This window comes from Thamnophis sirtalis, unplaced genomic scaffold (assembly GCF_051295495.1).
Source record: "Thamnophis sirtalis isolate CommonGarterSnake01/CBP01778 unplaced genomic scaffold, rThaSir2_p1.2 scaffold_5, whole genome shotgun sequence".
NCBI lineage: Eukaryota > Metazoa > Chordata > Lepidosauria > Squamata > Natricidae > Thamnophis > Thamnophis sirtalis.
In genome coordinates, this window is record NW_028261385.1 from 124,890,454 (window position 1) to 124,910,414 (window position 19,961).

At 38.6% G+C, this 19,961-nt stretch overlaps 1 protein-coding gene across 3 annotated transcripts in view; it reads left to right on the plus strand.

Annotated features, from left to right (window-relative positions):
- KIF16B (kinesin family member 16B) overlaps positions 1-19,961 on the plus strand; it is a 138,879-nt gene that overhangs the window by 104,567 nt on the left and 14,351 nt on the right. For all 3 annotated transcript variants that reach the window (XM_087716841.1, XM_087716843.1, XM_087716842.1), the window contains one exon: positions 17,173-17,256. In XM_087716841.1, coding sequence (XP_087572967.1) covers positions 17,173-17,256 — 84 coding nt within the window. The remainder of the gene's footprint in view (positions 1-17,172; positions 17,257-19,961) is intronic.

The window sequence follows — 19,961 nt, forward strand, 5'->3', positions numbered from 1 at the left end:
ATAGTCTGGTTTATTGAAGACTATCCACTAAATCACGCATTTTGACACCATGTTTTTTGTGCTAAAAATTAATGGATGATAATCTGTTAAAGCTCAGTCTTGAGAATTTGTGGAATTTTTGTTCATTGGATCAGCTATTGAAAATGTACTACTGACTATACAGGAATACATTTTTTTCTTCTTTTCACTTTTTAAAAAAACTGTCAAATGAAGCACTGTCAAGATAGAGAATTCAAATATCCAAATTACAAACATTAAATGTATTTCATTATTTTTTATTTCTTTAATTTGTATAGTGCCAAAATCTTAGAAGGTGCCTGGCTTGCTTTTTATATTTGTGTTTTCAGGCTGAATGAAAGACAATATTATCAACAATTTGGACTATTTTACAGTGGTTCTTTCCACCTCGATTTCTTGCATGCATTGTAATATTAATGTTTGTTCTTTACTTTGCTTCATAAAAGATACTCACTGTTTAGTTCATTTGATTAATTCAAAAATGCTATTAGGATAGTGCACACTTCAGCTTTGAAAGCAAAGATACATCAGAGCACACAGGGTACATATAAAGCAAGGGTATGTCAACCCATTGTTTGGTCTAATTTTTGTGAACTATTTCTTTGTTTTTCAAGGAAAAGACCCTCAGCCCAGTGGGTTGAGGTTGAGCAAAGAATTCATGACCTCCAACCAGAGGCCTGGGCTGCACCTTCTATACTTTTGCTGCTTGCGTTCCATTGGCTACATTCTATTCAGCCAGTGTTCTTATTTGCTCATGTGCTGCTATGATGCAAAAATCAAGTTTCTTTGTCTCCTGCTTAAGCAGAGATGACTGCTTGAATTTGAATCCAGAGATACCTACTAGGATTGGATGAGGGCTAGCGTGGCAGCATAGCTTGATTAGGTAAAGAAGCAGGCAAGTACTGAGGAAGTTATTTAATTATGGTTCTTCCACCTCTTATCTTTAGCAGACCGTCCTTTGCAGGGAAAGGGGAAGAGGAGAGAAAGTTTGGTGTGGTTAAAGTGCTGGCCTAGACAACCAGGATTTTGTGCTTTCTAGTTACACCTTCGTTATGAAAACTGGCTGGGTGACTTTGGGCCAGTCACTCACTCTCAACTGAACCCATCTGACAGGGTTGTTGGGGAGAAAATAGGAGGAAGAAGGAGTACTTGAGAGACCGCCTGCTGCCAATTACCTCCAACAGATCTATTGGATCCCACAGATTAGGCCTCCTCCGAATTCCATCTACTGGCCAATGCCGATTGGCTATCACCCGGAGGAGGGCCTTCTCTGTGGCTGCTCTGGCCCTCTGGAACGAGCTCCCCGTGGAGATTCGGACCCTCATCACCCTCCAGGCTTTCCGCAAAGCCCTTAAAACCTGGTTGTTCCGACAGGCCTGGGGCTGACGAGTTCCCCGCCCCTGCTCGAATTGTGTGGTTGTTGAGTGTTTTTTAAATTGTTGTAGTTGTTTGTCCATTGTTTTTCCTCCTGTTTGTATCCCCCCCCCACTTTGGTTTGTGAGCCGCCCTGAGTCCCTCTGGGAATAGGGCGGCATAGAAATGCAATAAATCAAATCAATCAAATCAAGGAGTATTAACTATGTTTGCTACCTTGAGTTACTTATAAAAGTAATTTTACATATTTATTTTTATTAAATTTAAATGCTATCCATGTCATTGTTTCAGTGACTCTGGCAGCTTACAGAATGATAAAAAAAGTAAAAAAGACAATTAAAAATTAAGATTAAAATTAAGAAGATTAAATTAGACACTCAAAACAGGAGAACAGGCAACATGGTAGAGATCTTTTCTCTATTCAGTCAGCCATTCCCAGCAAAAAGTGCCTCTGTCGGTGCCTCAGGCCAACTGGCAGAGCCAGGCGTTAACCCTCTTCCAGAAGGCCAGGAATATGGGGGGCAACCTCATCTCTACTAGGAGAATATTCGAAAGGACAAGGAACCTAGCAGAAAAGGCTCTTCCTGGATCCCACCAGTAGTGAAGATGGGATTTTTAAAAATCTAATAAATAACTTGCCCACCAACCTCCTGCCATTCTCTGATTGCCTATCTGCAGAATCAGTGCAACTTGTTTTACAGCGCTTCCAGTTTCCCTTTAATTCTACTGTCCTTAAAACAAAGCTCAGGGCACTATTGGGCACCAAAACATCTGAGAAACAGAGGAGAGCCAAAGGCTAAATCTGCTCCTTGGCGCTCTACAATTCAGTTTCCCAATTCTAAATAGAAGAAAGGGATAGAATTAGGAAAGCAGTTGTTGTCTAATACAGGTAGCCCTTGACTTAACAATAGTTCATTTAGTGACCATTCAAAGTTACAGCGGCACTGAAAAAAGTGACATGACCATTTTTCACACTTACAACTTTTACCGCATCCCCATGGTCACGTGATTAACATACAAATGCTTGACAACTGGTTCATATTTACAACAGTTGCACTGTCCCAGGGTCATGTGATCACTTTTTGTGACCTAGTGACAAACAAAGTCAATGGAGAAGCCAGATTCACTTAAAAACCATGTTACTAACTTAAGAACTGCAGTGATTCACTTAATAAGTGGGGCACGACAAATATAAAATGGGTGAAAACTCACTTAACAAATTTCTCACTTAGCAACATAAATTCCGGACTCAGTTGTGATCGTAAGTGGAAGACTACCTGTATAGACAATACCTCTATCATAGAGCACTAGTCTGCAGCTTCTTAAAGCAGCTGCATCTTTTCCTGGGATCACACTGCAGTCCTTCACAGTTGCCATATTATGCCAGGAAAAGGTGCATTTGGTTTAAACAGTTTGCAGATAGGTCTTCCATGTATGCTCCAAAACACCTTATTGCCTTTAAATTTGAAGCAATACGCAACTCTGAATTTGCTATCTACATTTGTTTTAATGAACTAATAAATGTGCCCTGAGCCATTTTAATTTAAATGGATAATGCTTTTCAAAATAATTATGGATGAAAATTTACAATTTGAAAACAATTTTAAATATTAATGCATTACATTTGTTACCTTTGTGTAATAAATAGAGGACTAAAAGGTTTCTTCATAAGCAGAGAGCAACCATGCTGTTTACAACTGCTAGACTTACAGTTAAGAGTATCCATGTTCAAAGCAGCTGTGTTTGCATTCTTCTCTGAACTTCTCTAAACATATTTACCTTTAGACTGTATGTTTTTCCCTGCTTGATTTCCTGCCTTAGGTGAAGCGATAGGTCATTTGAAAATTAGTGAGAAAGATTACAGGGTAATGAAAACACAGAGATAATGGCACCAAATATGCTTGACAGGGTTATTTTTAATCTTCTGGTGCAAATGCACCTGACGTTTAGTATGCCATTTATTGTATACCCCAAAGAAAAATCAGTTGTTCTCCTAACCTCCATCCCATCTGAAATATTGCTCAAACAGAGGCAAACAATATTTAAAGGGCCAGATACTATGAGAATCCATTTATGCCTCACTGAGAATGTCAATACTTTGAAATAGGCCATGTCAGGAAACAAGGACTACTGCAACTTTATTTTTCCAGGATATTATAACAGAATCTTGAAGACCTTGCAATTTCCTTCTTCCATCTCTGATTCTAAAGAGTGGGATTACCTTAATTTATTTCTCACTGTTCTCTTCCTTCCCAGGACAAAGTGTAGGTTTACTTAAGTATTCTTGCATTCTTTCTTCAAGTTTTGCTCTGTACTGCTCTACAGAGTGAGAGGGTCGTTTGCCTTGTTTTAATAAGGAACCATGGAAACTGCCACTATTAAAAATCAGTATTGTGTTGAAGTTGCAAGAAGATCTGGGTGTCCATATGCAAAGAGAGTACTGTCTATTCCTCTCGTGGAGTTTCACAATCAAAATCATTTCAAAGGTGGAATACACATTGATATAAATTGGCATTACTATCTAAGATTTTGGGGAACTTGAACATTGGGGAAAAAATTCAGTTGTGAGGATGAAGATAATATGAATATATGTCAAATTACACTAGACACAAAATAGCTATAGAAAAAAGTATAAGGAAAGTGTTGAGAGCAATGTTTGTGCCTTCACGTCAGACAAGTCCTTGCTTGTTTTCTTAACAAGATTTTTAGAAATGGTTTGCCAATGGCTGGAGCTGAAAGAGAGACTGGTCCAAAATAATCCAGCTGGCTTTGTAGTAAGACAAGAATAGAACTCCTGAGCTTCCAGTTTTTAACTTAATTCTTTTTACCATTACACCATACGGGCTTTCTTAAGAAAAGATAAGATAGAAAAAAGGTTAAGTAAAAGATGATAAATATAAGATGAATACCTTCTAGGAAAAGATGACTACTACAGAAAAAGATATTTCAGAAAGTATGTTTTTACGATATATGATTTTGGCCATAGGAGTTATTTAAATTTTTGAAAATGAAATAAAAATATAGGAATGTAGAGCTCTTTGGGAATATATAAGAAAAACGTGATATTGTCTCCTGGGTAATTGGAGTCCCATTGCTTTGGCTCTCATGTAAAGACCTGTCTCTAGTTATGTACTGATGAATTTGTGAGAGGTTTTTATGGTTGGTATTTGTCTAGCTTGTTTTTCAAGTGTTAATTCTCATATAAGATCTTATAAGTATAAGTATAATCTTTATTGTCATTGTACTTAAATACAACAAAATTGGTTTTAACCTCACTGGTGCAAAATTATAACAGAAACAAAAAAAAGAAAGAAAAAGAAAAAAAAACTAGTGTGTGCATGGAATGATTGTGGTTGTATTTAAAAGTCTCACAGCCCAAGGACAGAAACTATCTTTAAACCTGTTTGTTTGGCTGGCTATATACTTTGATGTCTTCTGCCTGATGGTAGAAGTGCAAAGAGACACTGACCAGGGTGTGAATCATCTTTGAGTATCTTCCTTACTCTGCTAAAGCAGCGAGATCTGGTGATGTCATCCAGTGGTGTCAGAGGGCAACCAATGGTTTCTTGTGCCGAATTGATCACTCTCTATAGTGCCTTCCTGTCTGCAGCTCTTAAACTAGTGTACCATACTGTAATACAATATGTAAGGACACTTTATATTGTGGACCGATAGAAAGAGGTCATCAGCCGTTGTTCCACCTGATTTTTTCACAGGACTCTTAAGGAAATGAAGTCTCTGTTGGGCCTTTCCAATCACCAGAGACATGTTGTTTTTCCAGGTGAGATCTTGACTAATAAGCACTCCCAAGAATTTAAAAGAGGAAACCCTCTCCACACAGCCCCCATCGATATACAATGCGGCAGGCGCCTCTCTGTGCTTCCGGAAATCTAGCACCATCTCCTTTGTCTTACTAGTATTTAGTTGTAAGTTGTTTCTTGAGCACCATGCGGATACCTTCTGGACTTCTTCCCTGTATGCTGATTCGTCCCCTCCAGTTATGAGACCCAGCACTGTTGTGTCATCTGCAAACTTTATTATGATGTTGGATGGATCAGAGGATATGCAGTCATATGTATACAGCAAGTACAGGCATGGGCTGAGCACACAGCCCTGAGGGGAGCCTGTGCTGAGCTTCAGTGTGGAAGATGTAAAGGACCCAATCCTTACTGTTTGTGGATGATCTTTCAGGAAGTCTTTGATCCATTCACAAGTGAGGGGAGGGAAATTCAGGTCAGTCAACTTTTCAATGAGAATTCCTGGTAAGATGGTGTTAAAGGCCGAGCTATAGTTTATAAAAAGCATTCCCAGATTTCTCAAGGTGGCTCAGTGCAATATGTAGAGCAGTGGTGATGGCATGGCGTTCCCTGTCGACCTGCTGCTTCTATAAGCAAACTGGTGTTGATCAAAATTTGGTGGAAGACAGGACCTGAGATGTTGTAGGACCAGTCTCTCAAAGCACTTCATCACTATAGACATCAGTGCAATGGGTCTATAGTCATTCAAGCTTTTTATGGCTGCTTTCTTCAGAACTGGGATAATTGTGGCTGCTTTCAAGCATGATAGGACTCTAGTCTATTGCAGGGAGAGGTTAAAAATCCTTGTCAGGACCACTGTTAATTGGTCAGCACAGGTTTTTACCACTTTCGCCAACACCCTGTCTGGACCTGCAGCTTTGTTGGGATTTACAGCCTTCAGCTCAGCTCTCACTTGAAGTTCATCCAGGGTGAGTGGCTGGAGGTCAGAGGGCCTTTGGGCTAGAGCCACAGAGACTAATCTTTTGACCTTAAAGCGGGTGAAGAAGCTATTTAGCTCCTCTACTAGCAGGGCATTAGCATTGGCTATTTTTTTCGTATTTCCCTTATAGTTGGTTAGGTGTTGTAGCCCCTGCCATGCCTGTCTTGAGTTATTATATTCCAGATATTTCTCTACCTTTTGTTTGTATTTCTGTTTAGTAGCCTTAATGCCTCTTCTCAAGTTTGCCCTGGCTTCATTGTATTTGTCTTCGTTTCCTGCCTTGAAGGTGGAGTTTTGGGCTCTCAGAAGTGATTGTACTTCTGCTGACATCCAGGGTTTACGATTACTGTAAACTCTGATGTGCTTTTTCACTGTTATATTGTCTGTGCATGTTTTAATGTATGAGAGTACAGTGTCAGTGAATTCTTGCAGCTCCAAATGTTCAAATATACTCCACTCGGTGGTCTCAAAGCAGTCTTGCATCTTGGGTATTGGTTGAAAGATTCAACTTCAGAATTTATCTAAGTATTATTGTCATTGTGTGACAGAAACTATAGTTATATATCTGATTTAAATTTAAATACTTGTCTTAGGTGGTGATAATCTATATACTGCATTTTAATTTCTGCAGATTCTGGTAACAAAAAGAAAAACTGCTAGAAAAAGAGTGCCAGTGAAAATTATTGTAGTAGTCACATTCTTTGGTAACTTGTTAGCTAGCTGTAATGCTTTGTACTCAAGCTGTTTTTTCCCCTGTTGGGGCTTTAAGTGGCCAATTTAGAGTTTCCCTTTGTGGGTTTATTCATGCAGCGTGACTTGTAATTAGATTTGTAATGCCCAATTGTACAGTCTCACTGAGAAGGCCTGAGCATCTCTGAGACAGAGGTATGAGCAGCACCATTCCAAAATCTTTATATTTATTTCACATCAGTTGGGGTGGACTTTTTTTTCTTGCTGAGGGTCATATTGCCACAGTTGGGCACCCCATCGCATGCAACAATATATAGAGCCAACCCCAAATGGATGGGAATACCATTTTTTCTCTGTCTGGCACATTTTTATCTCTCTTTTTCACCATCCCATTTGTTATCTTCCGAAAGCTTCATTGTCTGGCAATATCAGTGAAATGATTATAGCCACTTGTGCATTCATATTTCAAGGTAATATCTTTTTATATCTGTAAAGCAATCATGTCCACTTATTTATTCACAATTTAATATTGTTTCATCATCTTATCTTGTACTTACATATATTTATTTATATGTTTATTTGATTCAAGGTTAAAGTTCAAAAAGATAATAATAATACGGTATAGACCAAAAAAATCGCAATAACAGATATCAGAAGGTTTGAATTTAGTTAGGAATATTAATATCACAGCCTAACACAAGGTGCAATTATCCAAGCTTATGTGTAATTCATCTCTATTATCTTTTAACAACAGTCATGATTGAGTAGCATTTAGCAACTTTCCTAAAGTTTTCAGTAGATTGATTTTGTAATAAAAAGCAGATAACCTTAATTTCAGGCTAATCCATACATTTATCAAGGAGAGGGAACATTAACTGAGAATACCAAGTCTAGTTTATGGAGCAGCACAGCAAGACATGTGAGGCTTTCTCAGTGGTCTCATTGAAGCATGGACTAAGTGCTCTAATGGTATTCAGTCTCCACACAGCACACACTCAAGAATAAGTTGTAAAGTTTTGCTGATGTAAGTAGATGAGACAGAATGGTGAAAAGATAAATTGGGCATGGGCATTTATTATGTGACACTTTTTGTATACCCTTTTTGTAGAATCACATATTAATGTGCAATGTGTAATCATTGTACGTATTTACCACATAACCGTGCCATAACTTTCATTCCCTTCAGTGATCAATCAGCTTGGACAACAACGGGACGATTCTTGGGACGATTATCTGGATCCCTTTCAGTCCGGTTTCAGGCCTGGTTACAGCACGGAAACTGCTTTGGTCGCGCTGATCGATGATCTCTGGTGAGCCAGGGATAGAGGTCACTCCTCTATCCTAGTGCTCCTTGACCTCTCAGCGGCCTTCAATACCATCGACCATGGTATCCTTCTGCGACGGTTGCGAGAGGTGGGAGTGGGAGGCACCGTTCTTCGGTGGTTCTCCTCCTACCTCTCGGACAGGTCGCAGTCGGTGTTGGTCGGAGGGCAGAGGTCAACCCCTAGGCCCCTCAATTATGGGGTGCTTCAGGGCTCAGTCCTGTGCCCCCTCCTATTTAACATCTACATGAAGCTGCTGGGTGAGATCATACGGTGGCACGGGATTAAATACCATCAATATGTGGACAATACACAATTGTATCTGTCCGCCCCGTGCTAACTCAGTGAAACGGTAGAAGTGATGTGCCAGTGCCTGGAGGCTGTCAGGGTCTGGGTGGGAACGAACAAGCTTGCACTCAATCCCGACAAGACTGAATGGCTATTGATGCTCCCTCCCAAAGATTAGCTAACTATTCCATCTCTCAGTCTGGGGGATGAAATTATACGCCCCTTAGAGAGGGTTCGCAATTTGGGAGTCCTCCTTGATCCACAGCTGACTTTAGATCACCATTTGTCGGCTGTGACCAGGGGGGTCTTTGCCCAGGTTCGCCTGGTGCACCAATTGCAACCCTACCTGGACCAGGAGGCACTTCAGATAGTCACTCACGCCCTTGTCACCTCAAGACTGGATTACTGTAACGCGCTCTACATGGGGCTGCCCTTGAAGAGTGTTCAAAGACTTCAGCTAGTCCAGAATGCAGCTGCTCAAGCAATTGTGGGTGCACCTAGGTACACCCACGTTACACCTATCCTCCGCGAGCTGCACTGGCTGCCCATTGGTCTCCGGACACGTTTCAAGGTGCTAGTCATTACTTATAAAGCCCTGCATGGCATCGGACCTGGGTACCTGAGAGACCACCTCCTGCCAATTATCTCCCAAAGACCGATTCGATCGCACAGGCTTGGCCTTCTCCGGGTTCCATCTGCCAGCCAATGTCGGCTGGCGACCCCCCGGGGGAGAGCCTTCTCTGCTGCTGCTCCGGCCCTCTGGAACAAGCTCCCCGTGGAGATCCGGACCCTTAATACCCTCCCGGCCTTCCATAAAGCTACTAAGTCCTGGCTGTTCTGGCAGGCTGGGGGCTGTTGAAGTATCCAGCCCCGCTTCAATTGTGACTGTTGTGTATTTTAAATTGTGTATCGTCTTATTTATTCCCTTTCCCTGTTTTATTGTAAGCTGCCCGGAGTCCTTCCGGGAATGGGCGGCATACAAAACTAATAAAATCCAAATCCAAAAAAACAATTTTGTGTAATGATCATTTGTTCCTCCAATTTGTATGGTTGCCCATCTCAACATGACTCTGGGCAGCAAATAAATTAAAAACAAATTTCAAAAACAAACAAAAACAAGTCTTAGTAGGAAAATCAAAATGTGCATAGCAGGCAAGGAGCACGTTATGAATATGCCTTCAACTTTCTTGGAAACTTAACTAACACAGGGACAATTTCATCAAAGTGTACATTTTTAAGGTGCAAATAGCATGGCAATACAGAGCCAGCTATTTCAACCTCATCAGCTACATATGGATAGTGTATAGTAATAGGACTCTTTACTGCCATCCCAAAGGGCTGCAGATCAGTGTGAAGATGCTTCTCTTACTTGGCAACTGTGAAATTGTCAATATAGTTAGCAGCCATAAAGTCTTGATCAGAGACTATATTTCTGCTTGACAATGAGTCATATAGTACATTGAACAACATACCTATTTATATCTTAGAGTGGTCACAGCCCTGGGACTTAAAGGAATATAAATGACATTTTTCCTCCCCAGGTTTCCTTCAAGAAGATTGGTAATTAATTCATGTTTCCTAGTTCTGAAAAGGCAAACATTCTTAATTCATAAGAACAATTAAGTTGAACTTGTAATTACAAATACTAATCTAGGCTCTTGCTTTTATTGAACATTGACCAATATTCAGTTGTAGCATTGCAGTGTGGACACAACATGGCATTTCTAACATAATTCTTAAGAATTTAGAACATACTTTTTCTAATTTGAAATTCTTATATATACATGTTTGGATTCCTGGGTACTTGTTGCACCAAGATGACATTTAGAGCTACAAGGATCCATGGAAGGACTTTTATAATGGCATGACACCATATTATTTCTATTATTGTTTCAACACAGCAGTCAATGAAGGAAGGGAAATGTCAAGGTTCCAAGTAACACCCCCAACGCAAGAAGACTCCAAGACTAGAAGTTCCTCAAAGTTCCATTTTATTAGAAATGTCATATTGGCAAATCTGGGGAAATCCCAATCTGAAAGCGTCCTGATTTCCCCACCCAAAAGAAAGCCCAAGTCCCTTCCCCTGCACCCACATATCTATCACATGGTCGAATCAATGCATCGTCCCAACTGGAGATGCCTTCCAGTCACGCCACTCAAGGCCGAATGACCTTGGCTCTCAGAGAAAGGAATGTTATTATGGCTAGATAGCCCCCGACAACTCCCTGCAATCCCCCCTCCCAGTTTCCCACAGCACTAAGTGTGGCAGCCCTGAAGATCCAAAGAAAAAGATGGCCTCCAGGGCTGACAGGAAAGATCATTGTGTCAGAAAGACTACATGACATTAAGCCAAGAACTAGACAGGGATCTAATAAGTTGGTAGCTCACCTCATGTCATAGACAAAAAGTACATAAGTATCATCTAAATGTACATCAGAATCAAATTATATGTTCTATTAAACACACACTTCAAGAATACTAGTTTGCTATTCTTTTAAAATCATATCAGCTGTTTATGGAGGGCTTACTCAGATCATAGCATACTTGAATGGCAATTGAATTCCCAATTTCCCATAAAAAGCTATTTTGATAAAAGTAGCAGTGTTTGGGATGGAGTAGTTGGATGGATTGAAGTGTGACTGCCCACATGCCATTCCTACATAAAAAAATTATAGAAGTCTCAAGGTTCCTATTGTTGCTATTGTTTTTGTCATTTGTTACCCAGAAAAATAGCTGAACCCTGCCTTCTTATAATCTTGATTTTTCTGTGCATAATCAGGAAATTAAAAAAGAAATTAATTTCAGGTTATCATAAGTATAAAACTAAGATAACGTTTGAATGTACAACTTTATTGGTTAACATGTTGATGGATCAGTTAAACTTTTGTTGAGAATTTTGGCTTCTGCTAGGAAATATAAACTGAATATCACTTAATGGTAATGCTTATAGAAAGCTGTATGCAGCTGCAGGCAAAATATATTGCCTTTAAATATCAAATCTTAAATACATTTAAGAAATCTAGTGAATATCACTGATCACTTTGTTTTGAACTGAGTGAGTCAATAGCAATAAACGCATTTTCTGGAAATACTTTTTGAATGATGTAACTAATTAGTAAACTCTTTACTAGCCCTATGTGTTTATTTAGAAAACAGTTTAAAATTGAGTTAAGGCTACATATAGTTGATAATATTTCAAAATGTTTTCATAAACTTTTAAATTACAGTGCATTCCATTTTTATTAGCATTGTGCATATGAATGTTACTACTCTATGTACAATAAACACAATGCTGCAGTAATTTATCATACTATGTTACCTCTCATGCCTAATATTTCCAGAGTTTATTGCTATTTCCCGCTATATCCAAAAATTACTTTTGGGAATGAAAGATTCCCCTAACCTAGATAAATATTTTCTGCTGAGTTTAATTTGCTTCTTTAATAGCATTGGACAGACTGGTGTTAAAATAATGTATTAAATTATGTTGCCTAGATCTCCCCCAAATGCCTATATAATATTGGATGGGATTCCAGTCAATTATTGCTGCAGAAATTAACCATACTGTCTTTCTTTAAAATTATTAAGAGCCTCCTTGAGTTGAGAGGTAAATTGTATTTGCCTATTATTAATAGCAGAATTATTAAGTCTATAGAATCCTTGGTGCTCTCTGAGCTTGGTTGTTTCCTTGCAGACATTTCAGTACCAAACTAGATAATTTCATCAGAGGTGGTATTCAGCCGGTTTGGACCAGTTTGGGCAAACCAGTAGCCACAACGATCAGTTGGCCCTGCCCACTCGCCCTTGCCCTATCCTGTCCTTTATTTCCTGCTTTCTAACTCATCCCAATCGCGCGGCACGGCTGAAATACCTGACTGAAGTTGGAGACAATAACAAATAAAAGTATTTACTAATAATAATGTTAATTTATTTGTTTTTGTGTCCTCACTCTGTTTGAGAATATAATAAACTGGATGAAGGGTTCCGCATATAGTTGAGAGTGACATTAGGAAACAATATGAGAAGAAATATCCAAGCCATCAAACGCCTAATTCTCATGAAATTTTCAACCTCTTGTTTCATGACTGAATTTTCATGTGTTGCAAAACACAGCAAAGTATTTTACATAGACAGTCATTAAAATATAGAGAGTACAATCAATGGACTACACTAACCAAAGTTGAACAGTTCAGATTTGTCCCACACAAATATATTCTTACTGTGAACTCGTGTGCAAGACCACAGTGATTATTCATTGACCAAGAGTAATTCTATCTCTTACTATTAATGAGCACAGCAGGAATGAGGAGTACAGTAAATTCAGTATTGAAAAAAATTACATTTAGAAGTATAAACTACAATGGTACTACTATGAATAAGACATAATTGCTTGATTGGTTTCTCAATAATCATACAAACGGGTTACAGGTGTATGTTCAGCTTGCCTGGAATCCTTCAAAACTTACAGAATACAGTGGCAAGAAGACTACTTTGTGAATAATATAGATAAGTAGTCTGGTCCTGTTAATTTTTTTCAATTTATTTTCATCTGCCACTGTGATAACATGTCTGTTCATTTTTCCTTTTTTAAGTTTTATTTATTTTAATATTCTTTTTTCATGTTTTTCTTTTGCCTTATTTATGAGATATTTTAGATTACCAAACCTCAGTTCATATGCCTTTCTGTCTCAATTGATAGAGCTATTGCAATTTGAATGATTTTTTTTCTAGAGTTTTCTCAAAATCTAAATAATTCGGTTTGTATCAGGCAAATCTACAGTGGTCTGATGCATTTAAAAATTAGGTGTTTTTTTTACAGTTTTACATATCAAAGCAAATTGATATTTAGTCCATTTGATTTACTGTTACAATTCAGAGGATGACTAGAAATAGCACTTAGACATATATGCTGCTTCATTGTGCTTTACAGCACTTTCTAACTGTTTTACATTGTCAGCATATTTCCACCAACAATCTGGGTCCTCATTTTACCAACTTTGGAAGGCTGAGTCAACCTTGAGCTGGTCAGAATCAAACTCCAGGCTATTGGTAGAGTTTGCCTGCAATACTGTGTTCTAACCACTGTGCCACAGATCGATCAGCTAGGTCATATCCTATCTGATGCACAAATGGATATTACTGCCTCAGCATGTGGCTATCACAAGTCCTACTGAGAGAAATTGATGCTGAGCATCTATTCTACCTATTCCACCAATTCCAGTGTTGAGTATTTCTCAAGATGACTTTGTTTTTGATGGTATGTGACTTCATGCATTCTTTGCCCTCCTACCTTACTTGCTGGATATTCCCCTTTGTCTATATCAGTGGTTCTCAACCTTCCTAATGCTGTGATCCTTTAATACAGTTCCTCATGTTGTGGTGACCCCCAACCATAAAATTATTTTTGTTGCTACTCTATAACTGTAATTTTGCTACTGATATGAATCGTAATATAAATATCTGATATGCAGGATGTATTTTTATTGTTATAAATTGAACATAATTAAAGCATAGTGATTAATCACAAAAACAATATGCAATTATATATTGGGAAATATTTATTTCTAATTACAAATAAATGAAACTTTGTCTAGTTTAAGAGCAGGCTTCCAGCTCTAAGTGGAAAGAGTGCCTTTTAAAAAGAAAAAAAGGAAAGAAAAAACAAAACAGCCACCAATTCTTCCTTTCGTTCTCTTTCTCTCTCTCTCTCTGTCTCTCTCTCTGTATCTCTGTCTCTCTGTCTCTCTCCCTCTCTGTCTGTCTCTGTCTCTCTCCCTCCCTTCCCCACCTCTCTCTCTGTGGCTCTTTGTCTGTCCCCTCCCTTCCTCTCTGTCTGTCTCTCTGTGTGTCTCTCTGTCTCTCTTCTCCCTCCCCCATCACTGTCTCTCTATGCCTCTCTCTGTCTGTCTCTCTCTCTCACTCTCTCACACACAGACACACGCAAATACTGTGGTCACCTCACCTCCTGTTTTTCGGCTGCTGCACAAGCCCACGTGGCATGCGCTGCCCTCTTCTGACAGTTGCTTTGTTTCCAATGGAGGAGGTGGGGAATGCATGTGTTTCCTCCCTCTGCATGGATTTCCCACTCCCTATTGATCCCGTTGTTGCTGGAACTGCTTTTGCTGACTCCAGCATGGTGGTGGGACTCTTGCCATCAGTTTAGTGGCCCGTCTTCTTTGCTCAGGCGAGCAGAGGAAGAAAGGAGGCTTGTGATAAAGCAGCCCTGCCATCAAGGACGAAGGGGAGCACCTTTGCCCTCAATGCCCCCTTGCATGCCTCCTTTCTCCACCCGCCCGAACTAGCAAAGAAGGTGGACCACTAAACCGATGGTAAGAGTCCCACCGCCATGCTGGAGTCAGCAAAAGCAGCTCCAGCAATAACGGGACCAACGCTCCCCCGCCGCCCGACACAATCTCCTTTCATTCTCCATCTGCCGCATTCAAGTCCCCTCCTGTCTTTCAGCATAGGCTCTCTGGAGGGGGAGGGAGGTTCTTTCCAAAGACTGGCTTCTTTCCTTCCACCCTGCGGCTGGAAAATAGACATTTTTACAGTGGCACAGAAACAGTCCCAGGCAGTCAGTTCCGGCTCTCCCTTCCCCAAGCATGTCCCGTTGCTGCTTGAGCCACTTTGCTGAATCTGGTGCAGCAGCTGGACTCTTGCCATCGCTGAGAGCTTCACTGGCAGCCGCTTCTTGCCTTCGGAGAGCTTTGGAAAGCCTCGGAGAGCAGCTTCAGCAGAAGCCCGGGTGACTGAGAAGAATTTCCCATTACGAAGTCTCCAAGGCTGTAACTGTATGGGGTGTGCACATGGAGCTATGTTTTCCATGGCGTGGAGCCGCAGTGACCCTCTGCGCAGCCAACGATGACTCCGGAACCCATCCGCAGGGGATTTTGAGGAATGTGAGGGGAAGTCTAAAGTTTAGAGTTCCGATGGTCTTAGCGACCCCCATGAAAAGGTTGTTCGACCCCCAAAGGGGTCACGACCCACAGGTTGCGAACCGCTGGTCTATATCATCTATATTGGTCTTGAAAACATAATAAATTCAGTCAGAGCTGTACTTAATTAAGTTGCTATATACAAATGGTAACATCTACCATTTTTACAGATGTAGAACATTCCAAATAAAGTCTGTGTAGAAGCATAACTCATATATGTAAATTAATAGATAACAGTTCAAATATTTTCAGTTAAACAAATGTAAATTGTCCATAACTAATTTTACTTTTCAGAAATATAAATTAGCCTGAAATAGGCTGGATAAGAGAGGTTTTGGGTTAAAGTTTTAAAGAAGATTACCCTTTGCCTTGATTTTTTCCACTTTAGTTAATATTATTGTTGTAGCCAATGCTGTTGTTTTGTTTTTCACATTTTTTAATAGCAACTTTATATTGTCCTTTGAGGTTCTGGAGAAATTTTGGTAAAGATTGTTTTGTCTTCAGACAAGTAATTGAAGAAATGCTCCAAGTAATAAAGATAAGAGAGTTGTCAAATTTCCAAATCAATAAATGTCTATTGTTTTTCTAACTTAAAAATGGATTTATCTGCATCTTTTACTTTTGAGTTCTAGTACTGCTGCTTTGTGTTCGCTTGTTCAAAAATCTGAAAGTAGGACATTCCTTTCCCACCACCATGTTTAGGTCAAACATAGATTAAGCAGATCTTAACACAGTGTACAGAATAAAATTACATCTGATTTCTTCCCATGTCTGACATGAAAAAATCAAAACATGGAATCTAAACCTAGTGACATAAGGCAAACTAACTCACATTTAAAATGACATTCTTCTATTTTTATTTGTGGCTGTTGAAAGTAGTGTTCCTAAACCAAATAATGAGAGATATGAAAACACATATGCTTTTCTTTAGCTTTCTTTTCCCACAAGACTCTGTGGTAGGTAATAAAACACATATTTTGCCCTAAATTGAAAAGGAAGCATACAATATAACTTCAACTGCAGCTACTAGGTGCTTTTTTCTTTTTGGCAACTTGGCTCATTATGTAAGCTCTGCTATACTGATCTGAACTTTTTTCATTCTTATGGGCTGAGCTTGATAATGACCTGGAAATTTCAATGAGCCCCACACAGGTTAATTTATAATTATTGGAATTCATGAAATTATTTAGCCCATTATGTGTCAGCATTGTCTGCCTGTCTGCTCCATTAGCTCAAGGTGCAAGGGTTCAATCTCTTTATGACTTGAAAAATACATATTTTACAAATCATCTGTTTTGGTTTGTATTAGATTCCATAATAATTTTCTTGGATTAGACCTTGTTTTGTCTTTCATCAAGACAAGATAATGTCATATTTTAGATCTTAGAGTAAAGGAAGTGGACAAGAACCTGTATTGAAGTTGGAAGTACCAAATTGACAGATCTCTTATTTACTTTCCTTGGCTATTTCTCCAGTACTTTATATATTTCATAAAATATATGCTTTTAGAAAAGACTGCAAAACACACCTATTTCAACTTATTTTTGAATTTAAATTTCTAAACTTTATGAAGAGTATTGATCAAAGACTGAAGTAGTAAATGCACCAAGGTTTATTTACTGATTTTCCTCTATTATTTGTTTTTGACTTGTTTTGAAGCTGCTTGGATTTGTGAAGAGAGGACCCACCAATCCAAACTCTGTCTGATTAATAAACCATCTATAAACATATATATCTTATGTTTAGCATTTTTGTTCCATGTTTAAGAAACTTTTCTCAGCTGATTCATCATCTATTGTCTGTTGCAGCTGGCAATGCTAGAATTTCCTCCAAAAAGACTATTTGGAAACAAGGATGAACGTGTTATTGCAGAGCGGCGGAATCACTTAGAGGTAATAGATTTATTTTTAAAAAAAAAAAACTTTTTCTGGGTTCTTTTAAGGTTATATTTACACAATTATTCTTGTGATCAATACAAATCATTTCATGTAGTAAAAATTAGATACCCCATGCTTCATTTTAATATGAAAGCTATGTGAGATATATGCACAGGATATAAATCCATGAAAAATATCAAAAAAGGTATTGAGCTTATATTGAAATATTTCTTAGAATTCAATAGAAACTATTTCTTTACAGAGCTAAAAGATATGTGCAAGATGAAACTTTAGAGCAGAAAACTATTTACATTTGTAGGTCTGAATTTTCTTATCATTCTCTCCATTCCTGATATTCAGTAGTGGTACTGTTGTGTTGCAAAGTATTCCATTCAATTACAGGAGCAAAATGTTAGCAATGTTGGGAAAATCATGGATGGATGGATGGATGGATGGATGGATGGATGGATGGATGGATGGATGGATGGATGATTCTGGATTGTTCACAAATCATTTTAAAAATATAAAAAAGCCAAAAACCAATGCAACAATTTAAAATCAAGGAAGAAGAATATAAAATGATCTTAAACAATCATTAAAATATGTAAAACTAATAGCCAAGATAATTCCATTATTCAGAATATTCAGTTCAGCAATCATTGACTCCACCATATTCTCAGGTCCACCCAGTATAATGTTATCTATACTGACTGTAGTGATGTCACGGTCTCAGCTGAAAATGATTTTAATTGCGTTGATGTAATTATTAATACAATGGGCAGCTCTGTTTTTTGGAGAAAAACTGCCATTGTTGGGGCTTACGTTTTATATTTTCCCATTATAAATATATTTCCTCTAATTAGCTTTATTTTATTTTATTTGTGCTACCATATTTTTGCATTTCCTTTTTCAACAAGGTGAGTTCAGACCTGCTATTAGTATTACTATCTATATAGGTTAATGCCTATACTAACAATTCATTAGATTTGGAGTATTGTTTTGAATTATATCTTGCCTTTCTGCCCATCTATTTAATTTGGTAATTTGGTAAGAGAGCATAGATTTTTTTTTTGTTATAGAGAAAGTCCTTTTCAATAAATAACTACAACAATGAGACCATATTTATAATAGAAGGCTAGGAACTTGATCAAAAAATTATATTATGAATGAAAAACCCTGAAATTAAAAAGTAATGGTGAGGCAGAAGTACTTCCATAGGTTCATCACATGGACAATCCTCCCCCAAAGGTTATTCAAAATGAGTAGTTAGTGATTTCTGATTTGATGCTTTTTCTTCTAAGCAAAAAATCTAAACAGTGAACATTTAATCCCAAGAGTTGCTTTACTTCAATTTGCTTCATTTACTTTCAATGAACATTTTTTTAAAAAAGTATCACACTAATAAGAAGCAATGAGAAGAAAGTATCTGTCAGGGACAAACATCAAAAGAACCTTCTGTCCTCTGGCCAAGATTACATCAAACATTTTATGGTTTCAGAATCTGAATGGAACGCCGTACTGCCAGGGTATTTTTTTATTTATTTAAAGAACTTTCTGAAGTGTTCAACCCTTTAAACTGGATTTCTACCATTATTTCTCCTACCTGCTGTTGCTACTTTCCATCATCTTTTCTTCTTCATGGAAGCTTCATTGCTTTCTTAGCTTCAAACAACCCTGTTTGATGACTGGATTCTCTTACTCTGCCTCCATTCCAGCATTCCTACCACATTTGTAGCAGGAAAGCAGCAGGATGTCTCCACCCCAATCACCCCTATTATCCACATGATAATTAAACAATCAGTTGATGGAGAATTCTGGATGCATATTGGCACAGGGAATAATTCACATTGTGTGAGTTGACATGGCTCCAATGAGAGCAGGGTGGATGGGGAATGCTAACTAAAATCAAGAATTCAGCATTCTGAGATGTTGTTTCTGCCAGTTAATGCAGTCCTGATTGTTTCCATTCCATGGGTAGAGCTGAACCTGAGATTTAGGAGGATGTAATAAAATCAGTGAAGATGAGTAATGACAATTCTTTTTCAATTGATTTTAAAGTTGTGATTAAAAAGTGTTTGAGAGAAATGAGCTTAACTGTGCTGGAAAGATTTCTAATAAACAATTGCAGTTTTGCCTTACTGGGGAGAATATACTCCATGTATGACACTGTCATTTATCACAGATCTTGTTTTTCTAGTAGAAACTAGAAAAGAATAATGCTGGGTTTTCACAAACTGTATTTTCATACATTTGATTACTACTATTACAATGGTAACCATAAAAACACCACTATAATGTAACTATAATCGTATAAAAGGTAAACTGTAATGCTGTTTCTGTGGCTATATATAATTTAATTAGAACAGGTTAGGATAGGATAGGATAGGACAGGACAGGATGAGCTACAAAGGACCTTGGAGATCTTCTAGTCTGGCCCCCTGCTCAGGCAGGAGAACCTATACCATTTTAGATAAGTGACTGTCTAGACCACGGGTGTCAAACTCACGGCCCGGGGCCAGATCTGTCCCATGGGGCACTTAGAACTGGCCCATTGGGCCACCCTGGAAACAGCAAAGGACCTTCCCGTGGTGCTTCTACCAGTGAAAATGGGCTCCCGAGCATCATTTTCAGCTGCCACGGCCTCCTGCAACCCTCTGTCTTTGAACCGGCCGCACCTGCTCAAACTACCGTCAGTCTCCCCATGTTCAGCAAAGCAAGCC